This window comes from Psilocybe cubensis, chromosome 1, assembly GCF_017499595.1.
Source record: "Psilocybe cubensis strain MGC-MH-2018 chromosome 1, whole genome shotgun sequence".
Taxonomy (NCBI): Eukaryota; Fungi; Basidiomycota; class Agaricomycetes; order Agaricales; family Agrocybaceae; genus Psilocybe; species Psilocybe cubensis.
In genome coordinates, this window is record NC_062999.1 from 3,278,489 (window position 1) to 3,290,960 (window position 12,472).

Here is a 12,472-nt window from a genome sequence, read left to right on the forward strand (position 1 = left end):
TTTTTGCTCCAATATCTTACATCAATTATATATAATTTTACTATGCACAGTGACATGTTCGTCCACACATAAAGCACTTGACTGCAGGTGGTTTATCAGAATTAAAAAAGTCTTCTCGACGCTGTGTTGGGTTATCATTCCAAGATATTAGATATCTCACAATAGTGAGATTAGAAAATTCAGTACTCCATCCACCCCATTCACAAATAGTGCGAATAGACCAACGTCTTTCTGATGAAAGGTATTGGCAACCACCACGACGGAAAGAGTGTGTTCCATATGGTATTGGATCAACGCCAATATCAAGAAGATTGTTTCGGAACAGCTCAAGAAATTGCTCTGATGTCTATTTGAATGAGAAATAAGTAGAAGCATTTGTATAAATAGCATACCATGGGTATGTTATCAGCCGATGGCCTATCCCCAGATGCAATCTTTCGAAAAATGTAGCCATCGGTAATCTCGCTTGCATCAAGCCAATTTGCCATTGCACGAACAGGACAAAGATGAGCCTCATTTTCTGCTAGTAACCGCAGATAAAATGGCTTAATTCCTAAAGAAATATATATTAGAATAGACTTCAAATAGTTTAAAAAAGTTTTACCGCCATGCTGATGTGTTTTGCGAAATGGTAGTGTAAGAACCAGTCCAGGTGGATTCATCTGATAAACAATATGTTCACGTCGGATTTTCAATACCTCATCTGATCGGAGTAGACAGAGAAAAGCAATTGTATAAATTGCCTCAAGAGCGCGTCGGGCTAATCCTCCTCCCCAATGGTTGCTATCTTGTTCTTTTCTAGACCCTGGAGCATAGGGTTTGATATCATAGTTTTCGGATTTATGATTTTCATCATAAAGAGCTTTTAGAGTAGCTGAGGTGATTGCGCGTGCACTTGTTGGTGTTTCACCATTTCGAATCTAAAAAGGAGATATATAGTCAAAACTACAGCCAATCAAGCAATTTGAGTGCAACTTGAACATTACCTTCCGAGCACGCAAACTCATCATGTATGTTGCTACGGTGTCGGATACTGATGGATTTCCTATCATTTTACCCGTAAGCTCATTTCTTCTCCACCTATCTGAGCCTAAACCAAGTTCACGTCCAAAAAGATATGTCATAGACGCTCTCATCTTTTGGCCATGTACATAGGAATCACGGACAACATGTGTTGGCTTTAAAGTTCCATCAAGATAAATATCATCGCATCTAGAAAATACGGTAGTTTGAAAAAAATTCCAATAGAGAAAATCAATAAGCTTACTTGTCCATAATCCATGCCGCAATGAAAAAAGGTGCATCGTCGGGTGGATTGCAACAAGCAAAATCTTCACGTTTTTTAATCATGTTCTTGCTAATCAGAAACTTGATACATTGCTTGATAAGACTAGAATAAAAACAAAATAAGCGCACTATTTAGAAATGAAGACAGGATAGTATTACCGCTGATAATCAGCATCAGTTTTGTCTGTGACTCCTTTAGATGCACCAGTAATTGTATCTCGCCACTTGGAAGCTGTTGGATTGTGGCTATCTAAATCTTCACTAGAAAGATCATGAAGTGACAGATTGGGCAGAGTCTCTGTTTCACCGTCGAGATCGTTTTCAACGTCTTCTGGTATAAATGGTTCATTTTCAATAGTAGGAGAAGGACTGCCAGATATAATGGAGTTTAGACCGGCATAGATTGAGTTTGAGGGCACCACCATTGAGGAAAGCATAGTAGGGATTAGATTTAAGAAATTGTAGCGGAAAGGAGTACACTGATTAGAATATATACTTTTGTAAAGCTTACTGCGGACAAAACAGATAGGAGTAGTAGACTCATTTGAAACACATTGTAAGAAGGCAATTTACAGCAAGGAGGCGATCTAGTGGCATTATGGTGAAGACACGCTCAAACACGTAAAAAAACAAATATAAGCCATACCTAATTCTAAATACCCTCCATCATATTACTTGGAATCCATGCACGTAGCTTTGGAAGACAATTTTGAATCCAAGAATCGACACTTGATTGATCAAATCGAGGATTTTCTTGAGCCGCTCGAAGCCTATTAATGCCATCTTGAATAATGTCTTTTGGAAAATCAATCTTGACACGTAATTCCGGAGAGCGCTTGCTAGATTGTCGCTTCCCAACAATTTGGCCAAAAAACATGTGGCCATAATAATGAAAGCCAATATCCCGAGCTCGAGCAATTTGCATTGCCGACCTAAGTGCAATTCCAGGAAGAATGCTGTTAGACAGGTGGCGTAACATAACCACAGCATCTGTACCCCATACGAAATGATCTTCGGCAAATAGCATCATGGCTGGAAGAGATAGTTGACGAGAAAAAAGAACTGGAATGAGATCATCGGATACAACAGGATGGAGATAATAGCTTAGTATATCGGAAGAGGGAAAGTCTGCCGGAAGATTGTGGGCCAAAGATGGGCAGCGGCGAGGTAAATGAAATGAAGAATTGCTATGAGCTTCACTTATTAGCTGGCTTCGCCATTCATGTAGGAATTGTTGCTGTGCTTCTTGACTGTAGTTGTTTTCCTTAAGGCCACACGCTAGTGATCGACCAAAACCAGCTTTTGCAAGTCCAAGTGCTGTTTCAATGCCACAGCCTTTGACTCCACCCTTAATAAAAAAAAGTTATAATACAATTAATAGAAAGAATAAATTGGAAAATTACAGGATTGTAGTCGCCACCAACCAATAGTGCAATAAGAACCATATCCTCGCTATTCATCTGAAGAGCTTGAAGAATATCAGATGATCGATATACAACCACCTGTTCATCATCGGACACATCTTCATCGCTATTAAAATGCCATATTAAAATTTAGATTGAGTTGAGCTAAAAGTGTACTTACATTCGCAAGACAGTTGTGGTACCAAATACAATACTATCAGAGTCTTCTGTAAGAACGGCATCGAGATAGTCCTCCTTTGTAAGTCTGGCAAGCTCCGCTTCAGCTTCACCAGGTGCCTATTCCCATAATATGTATGAGCCGCCCAAGCCTTAGGCTACTGCAATAACCAATAAAGAACATACCTCACACCAAATAAAACCGTAAGCATCTAACAGCGATTTGAAATCAGCTTCAATCCAGTGGCGATTTCCCCTTATGTTCTTTTTGCGCTTTATACTTGGTTTGTTGGGGCCATCAAAGACAAAGATGGGCAGAATAGGAAGCGAGTATAGGCGGCTACAGCGAGCATTTAGAGTAGCAAGCTCCATATTCTTTGTAGCACCGTGTCGGTAGCATGCACGGTAAATCCACCCCCTATTGTCAATAACACCGAATCAATTTATGTTTTTGAAAAAGAAATCAACAATATATACATACATTGCATCAACACCAAGCCTATATCCTCGGGTTCCTTGACGGTTTGACATAAATCCATCCTCAACAGCCAGACGTTGAAACGAGGCTCGTGTTGCTACAGGGTCTAGTAGCTACATAAATCCAATCTGTCAGCAGCTACGTGCAAGAGTCATAGAAAGTCATACGCACCTTCCACAGGCCTTTAACGCCCATCGTATGGAGGCTAAACGAAAGCTAGATCAATAGCGGACAAAAGATAGATATAAGATAAACCCACCCGAAATGTTTTGCAAATGTCTAAGCATCAATGTCTGTGAACAGAAACGCATACAGACCACGATAATGAGCCAAACTATTACAAAAGGGGTATTATTTGAGCAAAGATTGTGATCTACACAAAAAACTCAAGAGTTCTAGCTGTAATTTAAAATAAATCATATTAATTTTGTAAAAGCGGAGTAGTAGAACAAATGCACGGCAATAAACACCTCATGCTAGCCATACAGAAGCGCCTCGGCCCAGGGATGATCCTTAGTTTCTTCTGTACGGCTAGCATGTGGTGCCTAGCAGACACGGCAATATAATAGAATAATATTTTTCAGTACTTGAAAAGCACAACCATAGGCCTGTGTACGTGTCTGCATGCATGCGAAGAAAGGATTTGAGGTGGCGGCAGTGATGCAAGGAAAGATGATGGATGGTGTGAATGTGTATCTATAGCTTATACTCAGTAATACGAATAAAATCAAGAATCAAAGAAGAGGGCACTGGCAGCCTAGTGTATGCCCAGGCATGAGTATTCCTGGGCTGCCATTGTGCGACGAAAAGGATGGGGGTATTCCATAATAAAGTATCAGAACACACCTAGATTCCAATTCTATCCTCTACGTAGCACCCTAAATCAAACAATCTAGCTTGCGCTGCAGGGCAATTTGCATGACTAAACGGCTCCGTTGAGCGACAACACTGCAAAAAAAATGCTAAGATACTTACCGGAGTGAGCCTCTTGACCAACCTACGAGACAGACGTATCTCATAAATTATAGCACCACACAGCTGATGGAGGGAGATGTGCATGGATGGGACGCAAGGAGGAGGTGCATGAACGGGAGAGAGCAGGAATCATCGATTCAACCAACACGCGTGCCAGCACTACACGTGATTGGACGTGCTGATTGTAATTCACGCGACTCCTGTAAATTCACGCGACTCCTGTAAGATTCACGCGACTCCCTGGTTAAAACACGCGTTACGCACGTTGTATATGGCAGTGTCGTGCCTCGGCAGCAGGCATTAGTGTAGTACGTGAGATAACAAGGTGTGAACGTCATTCTCTCACTATGAACTGTCTTTTTTTACAGTAGAACTGTCTTTTATTGGCCCAATTGAGGTAAGCTTGATGCCGTATTTGCCTTCTGATCGTCATTTCTGAGCCTTGGCTCAATTTCGTAGTTTCCAATCTCGCCAATTAGTCAATACGTTAGTCACACCAATCCACGGCAATCCACCCTACGTAAAAAAGAATGTTTTATTGTTCAATTCTACGGTTATGGTGTGTAGTGCGGCATTGAACCTTAAGCTTAGCCAAACTCAAAACCCACTGCCCTCCTGCGAGGAATTTCTCTATGGAACGGGTCCCTTGAACGTGCTCCAGCAAACTCTAAGTTTTTACAGAAGGTCAGAATCTGAGTCGTAATAATATGTCATATTAGTTAGATCCGGTAAACTACAAATCAGCACGAATATGTAGCTTTAAAACAAGCCTTGTTCCCCCTCTCCTTCTTTCCATCTTTCTGCGTCCGTCGTCGGTGTCAAAGCATCTCGAAAAAAATGCCTGTTGCAATTGATTCATCCGCCCTAGTATGGCAGTGAGTAGGGTTTTATGTACTATCTGGTCGCAAGCTTGCTCCATGCTTTTACTGTTACTTGTGCCCTCAGAACTTTTCGTTTTTCTTGCTGCTGCCATCCCGAGGCCCTCCACGGCGACGCCGTTTGAACCCGTTTTGAGTGATCGAGGGCACCTCGGCACACCTCTCGTGCGAGGGTTGTGCGAGGGTTAGGGTCGATCGTAACGCTGTGACCGATGGCGCCGATCGCTTTGTCAGGCTGTGCCAACCGTCTTTCTGCTCGGTCGCAGCTGTACTTCTCTCGGAAAACGGACGGTTGACGCACGTGAGGAGGCGCGGCGTAACAGCCTGTCACCCCCCTCACTGTAAATGTGTCACGCTGACCGTCGTCTTCCATTTTGGGAAGGCGTGATGGTCGATCGTCACCTCGCTTTACGCATGTTTCGTACTCAACCTATTGCTCCCCGTTGCCTCTATACCTCTTTTATTCGCTTCTCCGTCTATCGTTACCGCTTTTGCTAATTTCTCTTAATTACAGATGCAACTATGACCTCATTTCCAAAGGCTTTGAATTGCCAGCAGCAGCAACATCAACAAATCCGATCAGGAATCTCTATGGACCTACGCTTGTGTTGGCTCTCATCTTTGTCTTGACAGTCCTCGCTCTTCTTCCTGGGGCAATGGAAGAACTTCAAAGCATCAATAAGTCATCAATTCTGTTGGAGGTTGATGTTGAGAAAGGGCCGCCTCAGTCAGATGCAAGCAGGCTTCCGCTTCCCGCTCAGTCCAAAGGAGGTTCAGGGATCACGGTTTGCTACGTCGATGTGTGAGTCTTTCTGTTTTTACTTATATATTCCATTTCTAATGTAGTTTTATAGTTTTAATATGAAGAAAGCTGATTTGGTAGACCTGTGTCGCCAATACAAGCTTCCTGTTTCCGGTACAATCAAGGTTCTTATCGAGAGATTACAGGAGTTTAGTGGTCAGCGAGAACAATGGGACCGGTTAGCCTACTCTCTCTGTGCTTTCCTTCTAGGTGTTTATTATAGCTAATCTATTCCTACAAGACTCACTACAGGTGTTGCTCGTCGTTCTCATCTTGGGTTTAGCACCCATTCTTCTACAAAACCAACAGCCAGCCACAAAAAGTCAGTGCAGCGTCGTGAAAAAATGTTTTTGGAGTCAACAAATACAGAAAATGGCAATCCGAAATCTCTTCCATCTATTCTATCAACGGCAGTTCAGCCCTCTCATCAATGGTGTCAAACTCGTCGAGCTGCCGATCTTGATTGGGTACGCATGTTGTATATTTGTTTAGTTGCCCTACAACTCATACTAAGCCCTCATTTGATGCTACAGGCACGTTATATTGTCAATTTATACCCATATCGTAGAGAAGAAACTAGGAATAGGTTGGCAGAGCGTGATGCGGCACAATTTAATCAGAAACGACTGGTAAGTAGTAAACATTCTTATTATTGTTTTATCATTAATTGTATCTATATATCTAGTTCTCAAGCTCAAATGACGATGACGTTAAGGCTGGGATTGAGATAGCGAATGGCCATCTCTTAAAAATTGTCAACTGGGTTGAAGCTGGGACTACTTCTCCTCATCCAACTCCATCGCCCTCTCATCAGCTTCAACCAAGCACATCCCACTTTTCGGTGGCAGCTACTAAGGATTTGCAAAATTCTCAAGGTCATTCAATTTCTGCTTCTACCACAACCACTCCTACTCGCACAGTAACTATGGCTAGTGGATCTATTACTTTTTCATCATCCGATGTTCCACCACCACCCGCTGTTTCATTTGCTTCTGATATTCCTGGATTGAATCGCATGTGGGACGATACAAGCATTTATTGGGATGGATATTCTGTGCTTACAATTAAGGGAACGGCCATTCCTATTGTATACTGGAAGGAGATATACACCTCTAAGGGTAGTGTTGAATGGAAGCCGAAGCAGTGGGAGTCACTCAAAGGGAAATTTTTTGATTGGAAGGTAACTGGCTAATGTTCATTCTTGAATCTTGATGAATATGTTTTGACCGCTTTTTGCTCAGATTCTTGTCCATCAATGGCGACAAGGATCTCCCGAAGATTTCTGGGCTAAATTCACCAAAGACGGCAAGATACTGGGCTATCGTCAAATTCTTGATCAACTCGCTGAACAAAGAACTGCTCATGATGCACTTTTTGCACAACAGATTATGCACGAGTATGGTAATCAATTTTCATCTATTTTTTCTTATGTTAAGAATGGGACAAGACATGTCAAGACAAAACCTTGTCATATTATTAAGCAGTACCGTAGGATGAAGGGTCTCATTAACGAAGACGACAATGATGAGGATAATTAGTTGATTATGTTTTTGCTCCAATATCTTACATCAATTATATATAATTTTACTATGCACAGTGACATGTTCGTCCACACATAAAGCACTTGACTGCAGGTGGTTTATCAGAATTAAAAAAGTCTTCTCGACGCTGTGTTGGGTTATCATTCCAAGATATTAGATATCTCACAATAGTGAGATTAGAAAATTCAGTACTCCATCCACCCCATTCACAAATAGTGCGAATAGACCAACGTCTTTCTGATGAAAGGTATTGGCAACCACCACGACGGAAAGAGTGTGTTCCATATGGTATTGGATCAACGCCAATATCAAGAAGATTGTTTCGGAACAGCTCAAGAAATTGCTCTGATGTCTATTTGAATGAGAAATAAGTAGAAGCATTTGTATAAATAGCATACCATGGGTATGTTATCAGCCGATGGCCTATCCCCAGATGCAATCTTTCGAAAAATGTAGCCATCGGTAATCTCGCTTGCATCAAGCCAATTTGCCATTGCACGAACAGGACAAAGATGAGCCTCATTTTCTGCTAGTAACCGCAGATAAAATGGCTTAATTCCTAAAGAAATATATATTAGAATAGACTTCAAATAGTTTAAAAAAGTTTTACCGCCATGCTGATGTGTTTTGCGAAATGGTAGTGTAAGAACCAGTCCAGGTGGATTCATCTGATAAACAATATGTTCACGTCGGATTTTCAATACCTCATCTGATCGGAGTAGACAGAGAAAAGCAATTGTATAAATTGCCTCAAGAGCGCGTCGGGCTAATCCTCCTCCCCAATGGTTGCTATCTTGTTCTTTTCTAGACCCTGGAGCATAGGGTTTGATATCATAGTTTTCGGATTTATGATTTTCATCATAAAGAGCTTTTAGAGTAGCTGAGGTGATTGCGCGTGCACTTGTTGGTGTTTCACCATTTCGAATCTAAAAAGGAGATATATAGTCAAAACTACAGCCAATCAAGCAATTTGAGTGCAACTTGAACATTACCTTCCGAGCACGCAAACTCATCATGTATGTTGCTACGGTGTCGGATACTGATGGATTTCCTATCATTTTACCCGTAAGCTCATTTCTTCTCCACCTATCTGAGCCTAAACCAAGTTCACGTCCAAAAAGATATGTCATAGACGCTCTCATCTTTTGGCCATGTACATAGGAATCACGGACAACATGTGTTGGCTTTAAAGTTCCATCAAGATAAATATCATCGCATCTAGAAAATACGGTAGTTTGAAAAAAATTCCAATAGAGAAAATCAATAAGCTTACTTGTCCATAATCCATGCCGCAATGAAAAAAGGTGCATCGTCGGGTGGATTGCAACAAGCAAAATCTTCACGTTTTTTAATCATGTTCTTGCTAATCAGAAACTTGATACATTGCTTGATAAGACTAGAATAAAAACAAAATAAGCGCACTATTTAGAAATGAAGACAGGATAGTATTACCGCTGATAATCAGCATCAGTTTTGTCTGTGACTCCTTTAGATGCACCAGTAATTGTATCTCGCCACTTGGAAGCTGTTGGATTGTGGCTATCTAAATCTTCACTAGAAAGATCATGAAGTGACAGATTGGGCAGAGTCTCTGTTTCACCGTCGAGATCGTTTTCAACGTCTTCTGGTATAAATGGTTCATTTTCAATAGTAGGAGAAGGACTGCCAGATATAATGGAGTTTAGACCGGCATAGATTGAGTTTGAGGGCACCACCATTGAGGAAAGCATAGTAGGGATTAGATTTAAGAAATTGTAGCGGAAAGGAGTACACTGATTAGAATATATACTTTTGTAAAGCTTACTGCGGACAAAACAGATAGGAGTAGTAGACTCATTTGAAACACATTGTAAGAAGGCAATTTACAGCAAGGAGGCGATCTAGTGGCATTATGGTGAAGACACGCTCAAACACGTAAAAAAACAAATATAAGCCATACCTAATTCTAAATACCCTCCATCATATTACTTGGAATCCATGCACGTAGCTTTGGAAGACAATTTTGAATCCAAGAATCGACACTTGATTGATCAAATCGAGGATTTTCTTGAGCCGCTCGAAGCCTATTAATGCCATCTTGAATAATGTCTTTTGGAAAATCAATCTTGACACGTAATTCCGGAGAGCGCTTGCTAGATTGTCGCTTCCCAACAATTTGGCCAAAAAACATGTGGCCATAATAATGAAAGCCAATATCCCGAGCTCGAGCAATTTGCATTGCCGACCTAAGTGCAATTCCAGGAAGAATGCTGTTAGACAGGTGGCGTAACATAACCACAGCATCTGTACCCCATACGAAATGATCTTCGGCAAATAGCATCATGGCTGGAAGAGATAGTTGACGAGAAAAAAGAACTGGAATGAGATCATCGGATACAACAGGATGGAGATAATAGCTTAGTATATCGGAAGAGGGAAAGTCTGCCGGAAGATTGTGGGCCAAAGATGGGCAGCGGCGAGGTAAATGAAATGAAGAATTGCTATGAGCTTCACTTATTAGCTGGCTTCGCCATTCATGTAGGAATTGTTGCTGTGCTTCTTGACTGTAGTTGTTTTCCTTAAGGCCACACGCTAGTGATCGACCAAAACCAGCTTTTGCAAGTCCAAGTGCTGTTTCAATGCCACAGCCTTTGACTCCACCCTTAATAAAAAAAAGTTATAATACAATTAATAGAAAGAATAAATTGGAAAATTACAGGATTGTAGTCGCCACCAACCAATAGTGCAATAAGAACCATATCCTCGCTATTCATCTGAAGAGCTTGAAGAATATCAGATGATCGATATACAACCACCTGTTCATCATCGGACACATCTTCATCGCTATTAAAATGCCATATTAAAATTTAGATTGAGTTGAGCTAAAAGTGTACTTACATTCGCAAGACAGTTGTGGTACCAAATACAATACTATCAGAGTCTTCTGTAAGAACGGCATCGAGATAGTCCTCCTTTGTAAGTCTGGCAAGCTCCGCTTCAGCTTCACCAGGTGCCTATTCCCATAATATGTATGAGCCGCCCAAGCCTTAGGCTACTGCAATAACCAATAAAGAACATACCTCACACCAAATAAAACCGTAAGCATCTAACAGCGATTTGAAATCAGCTTCAATCCAGTGGCGATTTCCCCTTATGTTCTTTTTGCGCTTTATACTTGGTTTGTTGGGGCCATCAAAGACAAAGATGGGCAGAATAGGAAGCGAGTATAGGCGGCTACAGCGAGCATTTAGAGTAGCAAGCTCCATATTCTTTGTAGCACCGTGTCGGTAGCATGCACGGTAAATCCACCCCCTATTGTCAATAACACCGAATCAATTTATGTTTTTGAAAAAGAAATCAACAATATATACATACATTGCATCAACACCAAGCCTATATCCTCGGGTTCCTTGACGGTTTGACATAAATCCATCCTCAACAGCCAGACGTTGAAACGAGGCTCGTGTTGCTACAGGGTCTAGTAGCTACATAAATCCAATCTGTCAGCAGCTACGTGCAAGAGTCATAGAAAGTCATACGCACCTTCCACAGGCCTTTAACGCCCATCGTATGGAGGCTAAACGAAAGCTAGATCAATAGCGGACAAAAGATAGATATAAGATAAACCCACCCGAAATGTTTTGCAAATGTCTAAGCATCAATGTCTGTGAACAGAAACGCATACAGACCACGATAATGAGCCAAACTATTACAAAAGGGGTATTATTTGAGCAAAGATTGTGATCTACACAAAAAACTCAAGAGTTCTAGCTGTAATTTAAAATAAATCATATTAATTTTGTAAAAGCGGAGTAGTAGAACAAATGCACGGCAATAAACACCTCATGCTAGCCATACAGAAGCGCCTCGGCCCAGGGATGATCCTTAGTTTCTTCTGTACGGCTAGCATGTGGTGCCTAGCAGACACGGCAATATAATAGAATAATATTTTTCAGTACTTGAAAAGCACAACCATAGGCCTGTGTACGTGTCTGCATGCATGCGAAGAAAGGATTTGAGGTGGCGGCAGTGATGCAAGGAAAGATGATGGATGGTGTGAATGTGTATCTATAGCTTATACTCAGTAATACGAATAAAATCAAGAATCAAAGAAGAGGGCACTGGCAGCCTAGTGTATGCCCAGGCATGAGTATTCCTGGGCTGCCATTGTGCGACGAAAAGGATGGGGGTATTCCATAATAAAGTATCAGAACACACCTAGATTCCAATTCTATCCTCTACGTAGCACCCTAAATCAAACAATCTAGCTTGCGCTGCAGGGCAATTTGCATGACTAAACGGCTCCGTTGAGCGACAACACTGCAAAAAAAATGCTAAGATACTTACCGGAGTGAGCCTCTTGACCAACCTACGAGACAGACGTATCTCATAAATTATAGCACCACACAGCTGATGGAGGGAGATGTGCATGGATGGGACGCAAGGAGGAGGTGCATGAACGGGAGAGAGCAGGAATCATCGATTCAACCAACACGCGTGCCAGCACTACACGTGATTGGACGTGCTGATTGTAATTCACGCGACTCCTGTAAATTCACGCGACTCCTGTAAGATTCACGCGACTCCCTGGTTAAAACACGCGTTACGCACGTTGTATATGGCAGTGTCGTGCCTCGGCAGCAGGCATTAGTGTAGTACGTGAGATAACAAGGTGTGAACGTCATTCTCTCACTATGAACTGTCTTTTTTTACAGTAGAACTGTCTTTTATTGGCCCAATTGAGGTAAGCTTGATGCCGTATTTGCCTTCTGATCGTCATTTCTGAGCCTTGGCTCAATTTCGTAGTTTCCAATCTCGCCAATTAGTCAATACGTTAGTCACACCAATCCACGGCAATCCACCCTACGTAAAAAAGAATGTTTTATTGTTCAATTCTACGGTTATGGTGTGTAGTGCGGCATTGAACCTTAAGCTTAGCCAAACTCAAAACC

At 41.6% G+C, this 12,472-nt stretch overlaps 5 protein-coding genes across 5 annotated transcripts; 1 reads left to right on the top strand and 4 right to left on the bottom strand.

Annotated features, from left to right (window-relative positions):
• Positions 1-21: 21 nt before the first annotated feature.
• Positions 22-1,724, bottom strand: JR316_0001127 (uncharacterized protein; the record flags this gene model as incomplete). The annotated part of the gene is made up of 7 exons (XM_047886940.1): positions 22-81; positions 161-346; positions 393-553; positions 605-920; positions 987-1,212; positions 1,268-1,390; positions 1,447-1,724. 7 exons carry the CDS (start codon positions 1,722-1,724, stop codon positions 22-24), a joined length of 1,350 nt encoding a protein of 449 aa, XP_047754686.1.
• Positions 1,725-1,939: 215 nt separating this feature from the next.
• JR316_0001128 (Flap endonuclease GEN-like protein 1) lies at positions 1,940-3,540 on the bottom strand (the record flags this gene model as incomplete). Its single annotated transcript, XM_047886941.1, has 6 exons — positions 1,940-2,635; positions 2,691-2,817; positions 2,872-2,987; positions 3,054-3,285; positions 3,349-3,458; positions 3,517-3,540. The coding sequence occupies 6 exons, from the start codon at positions 3,538-3,540 to the stop codon at positions 1,940-1,942; spliced, it is 1,305 nt and encodes a 434-aa protein (XP_047754687.1).
• Positions 3,541-5,157: 1,617 nt separating this feature from the next.
• Positions 5,158-7,538, top strand: JR316_0001129 (uncharacterized protein; the record flags this gene model as incomplete). Its single annotated transcript, XM_047886942.1, has 7 exons — positions 5,158-5,195; positions 5,713-6,000; positions 6,053-6,178; positions 6,242-6,467; positions 6,534-6,629; positions 6,686-7,180; positions 7,242-7,538. The coding sequence occupies 7 exons, from the start codon at positions 5,158-5,160 to the stop codon at positions 7,536-7,538; spliced, it is 1,566 nt and encodes a 521-aa protein (XP_047754688.1).
• A 49-nt stretch (positions 7,539-7,587) lies between these two features.
• JR316_0001130 (uncharacterized protein) lies at positions 7,588-9,271 on the bottom strand (the record flags this gene model as incomplete). The annotated part of the gene is made up of 6 exons (XM_047886943.1): positions 7,588-7,668; positions 7,940-8,100; positions 8,152-8,467; positions 8,534-8,759; positions 8,815-8,937; positions 8,994-9,271. 6 exons carry the CDS (start codon positions 9,269-9,271, stop codon positions 7,588-7,590), a joined length of 1,185 nt encoding a protein of 394 aa, XP_047754689.1.
• A 215-nt stretch (positions 9,272-9,486) lies between these two features.
• JR316_0001131 (Flap endonuclease GEN-like protein 1) lies at positions 9,487-11,087 on the bottom strand (the record flags this gene model as incomplete). Its single annotated transcript, XM_047886944.1, has 6 exons — positions 9,487-10,182; positions 10,238-10,364; positions 10,419-10,534; positions 10,601-10,832; positions 10,896-11,005; positions 11,064-11,087. The coding sequence occupies 6 exons, from the start codon at positions 11,085-11,087 to the stop codon at positions 9,487-9,489; spliced, it is 1,305 nt and encodes a 434-aa protein (XP_047754690.1).
• Between the last annotated feature and the right edge of the window lie 1,385 nt (positions 11,088-12,472).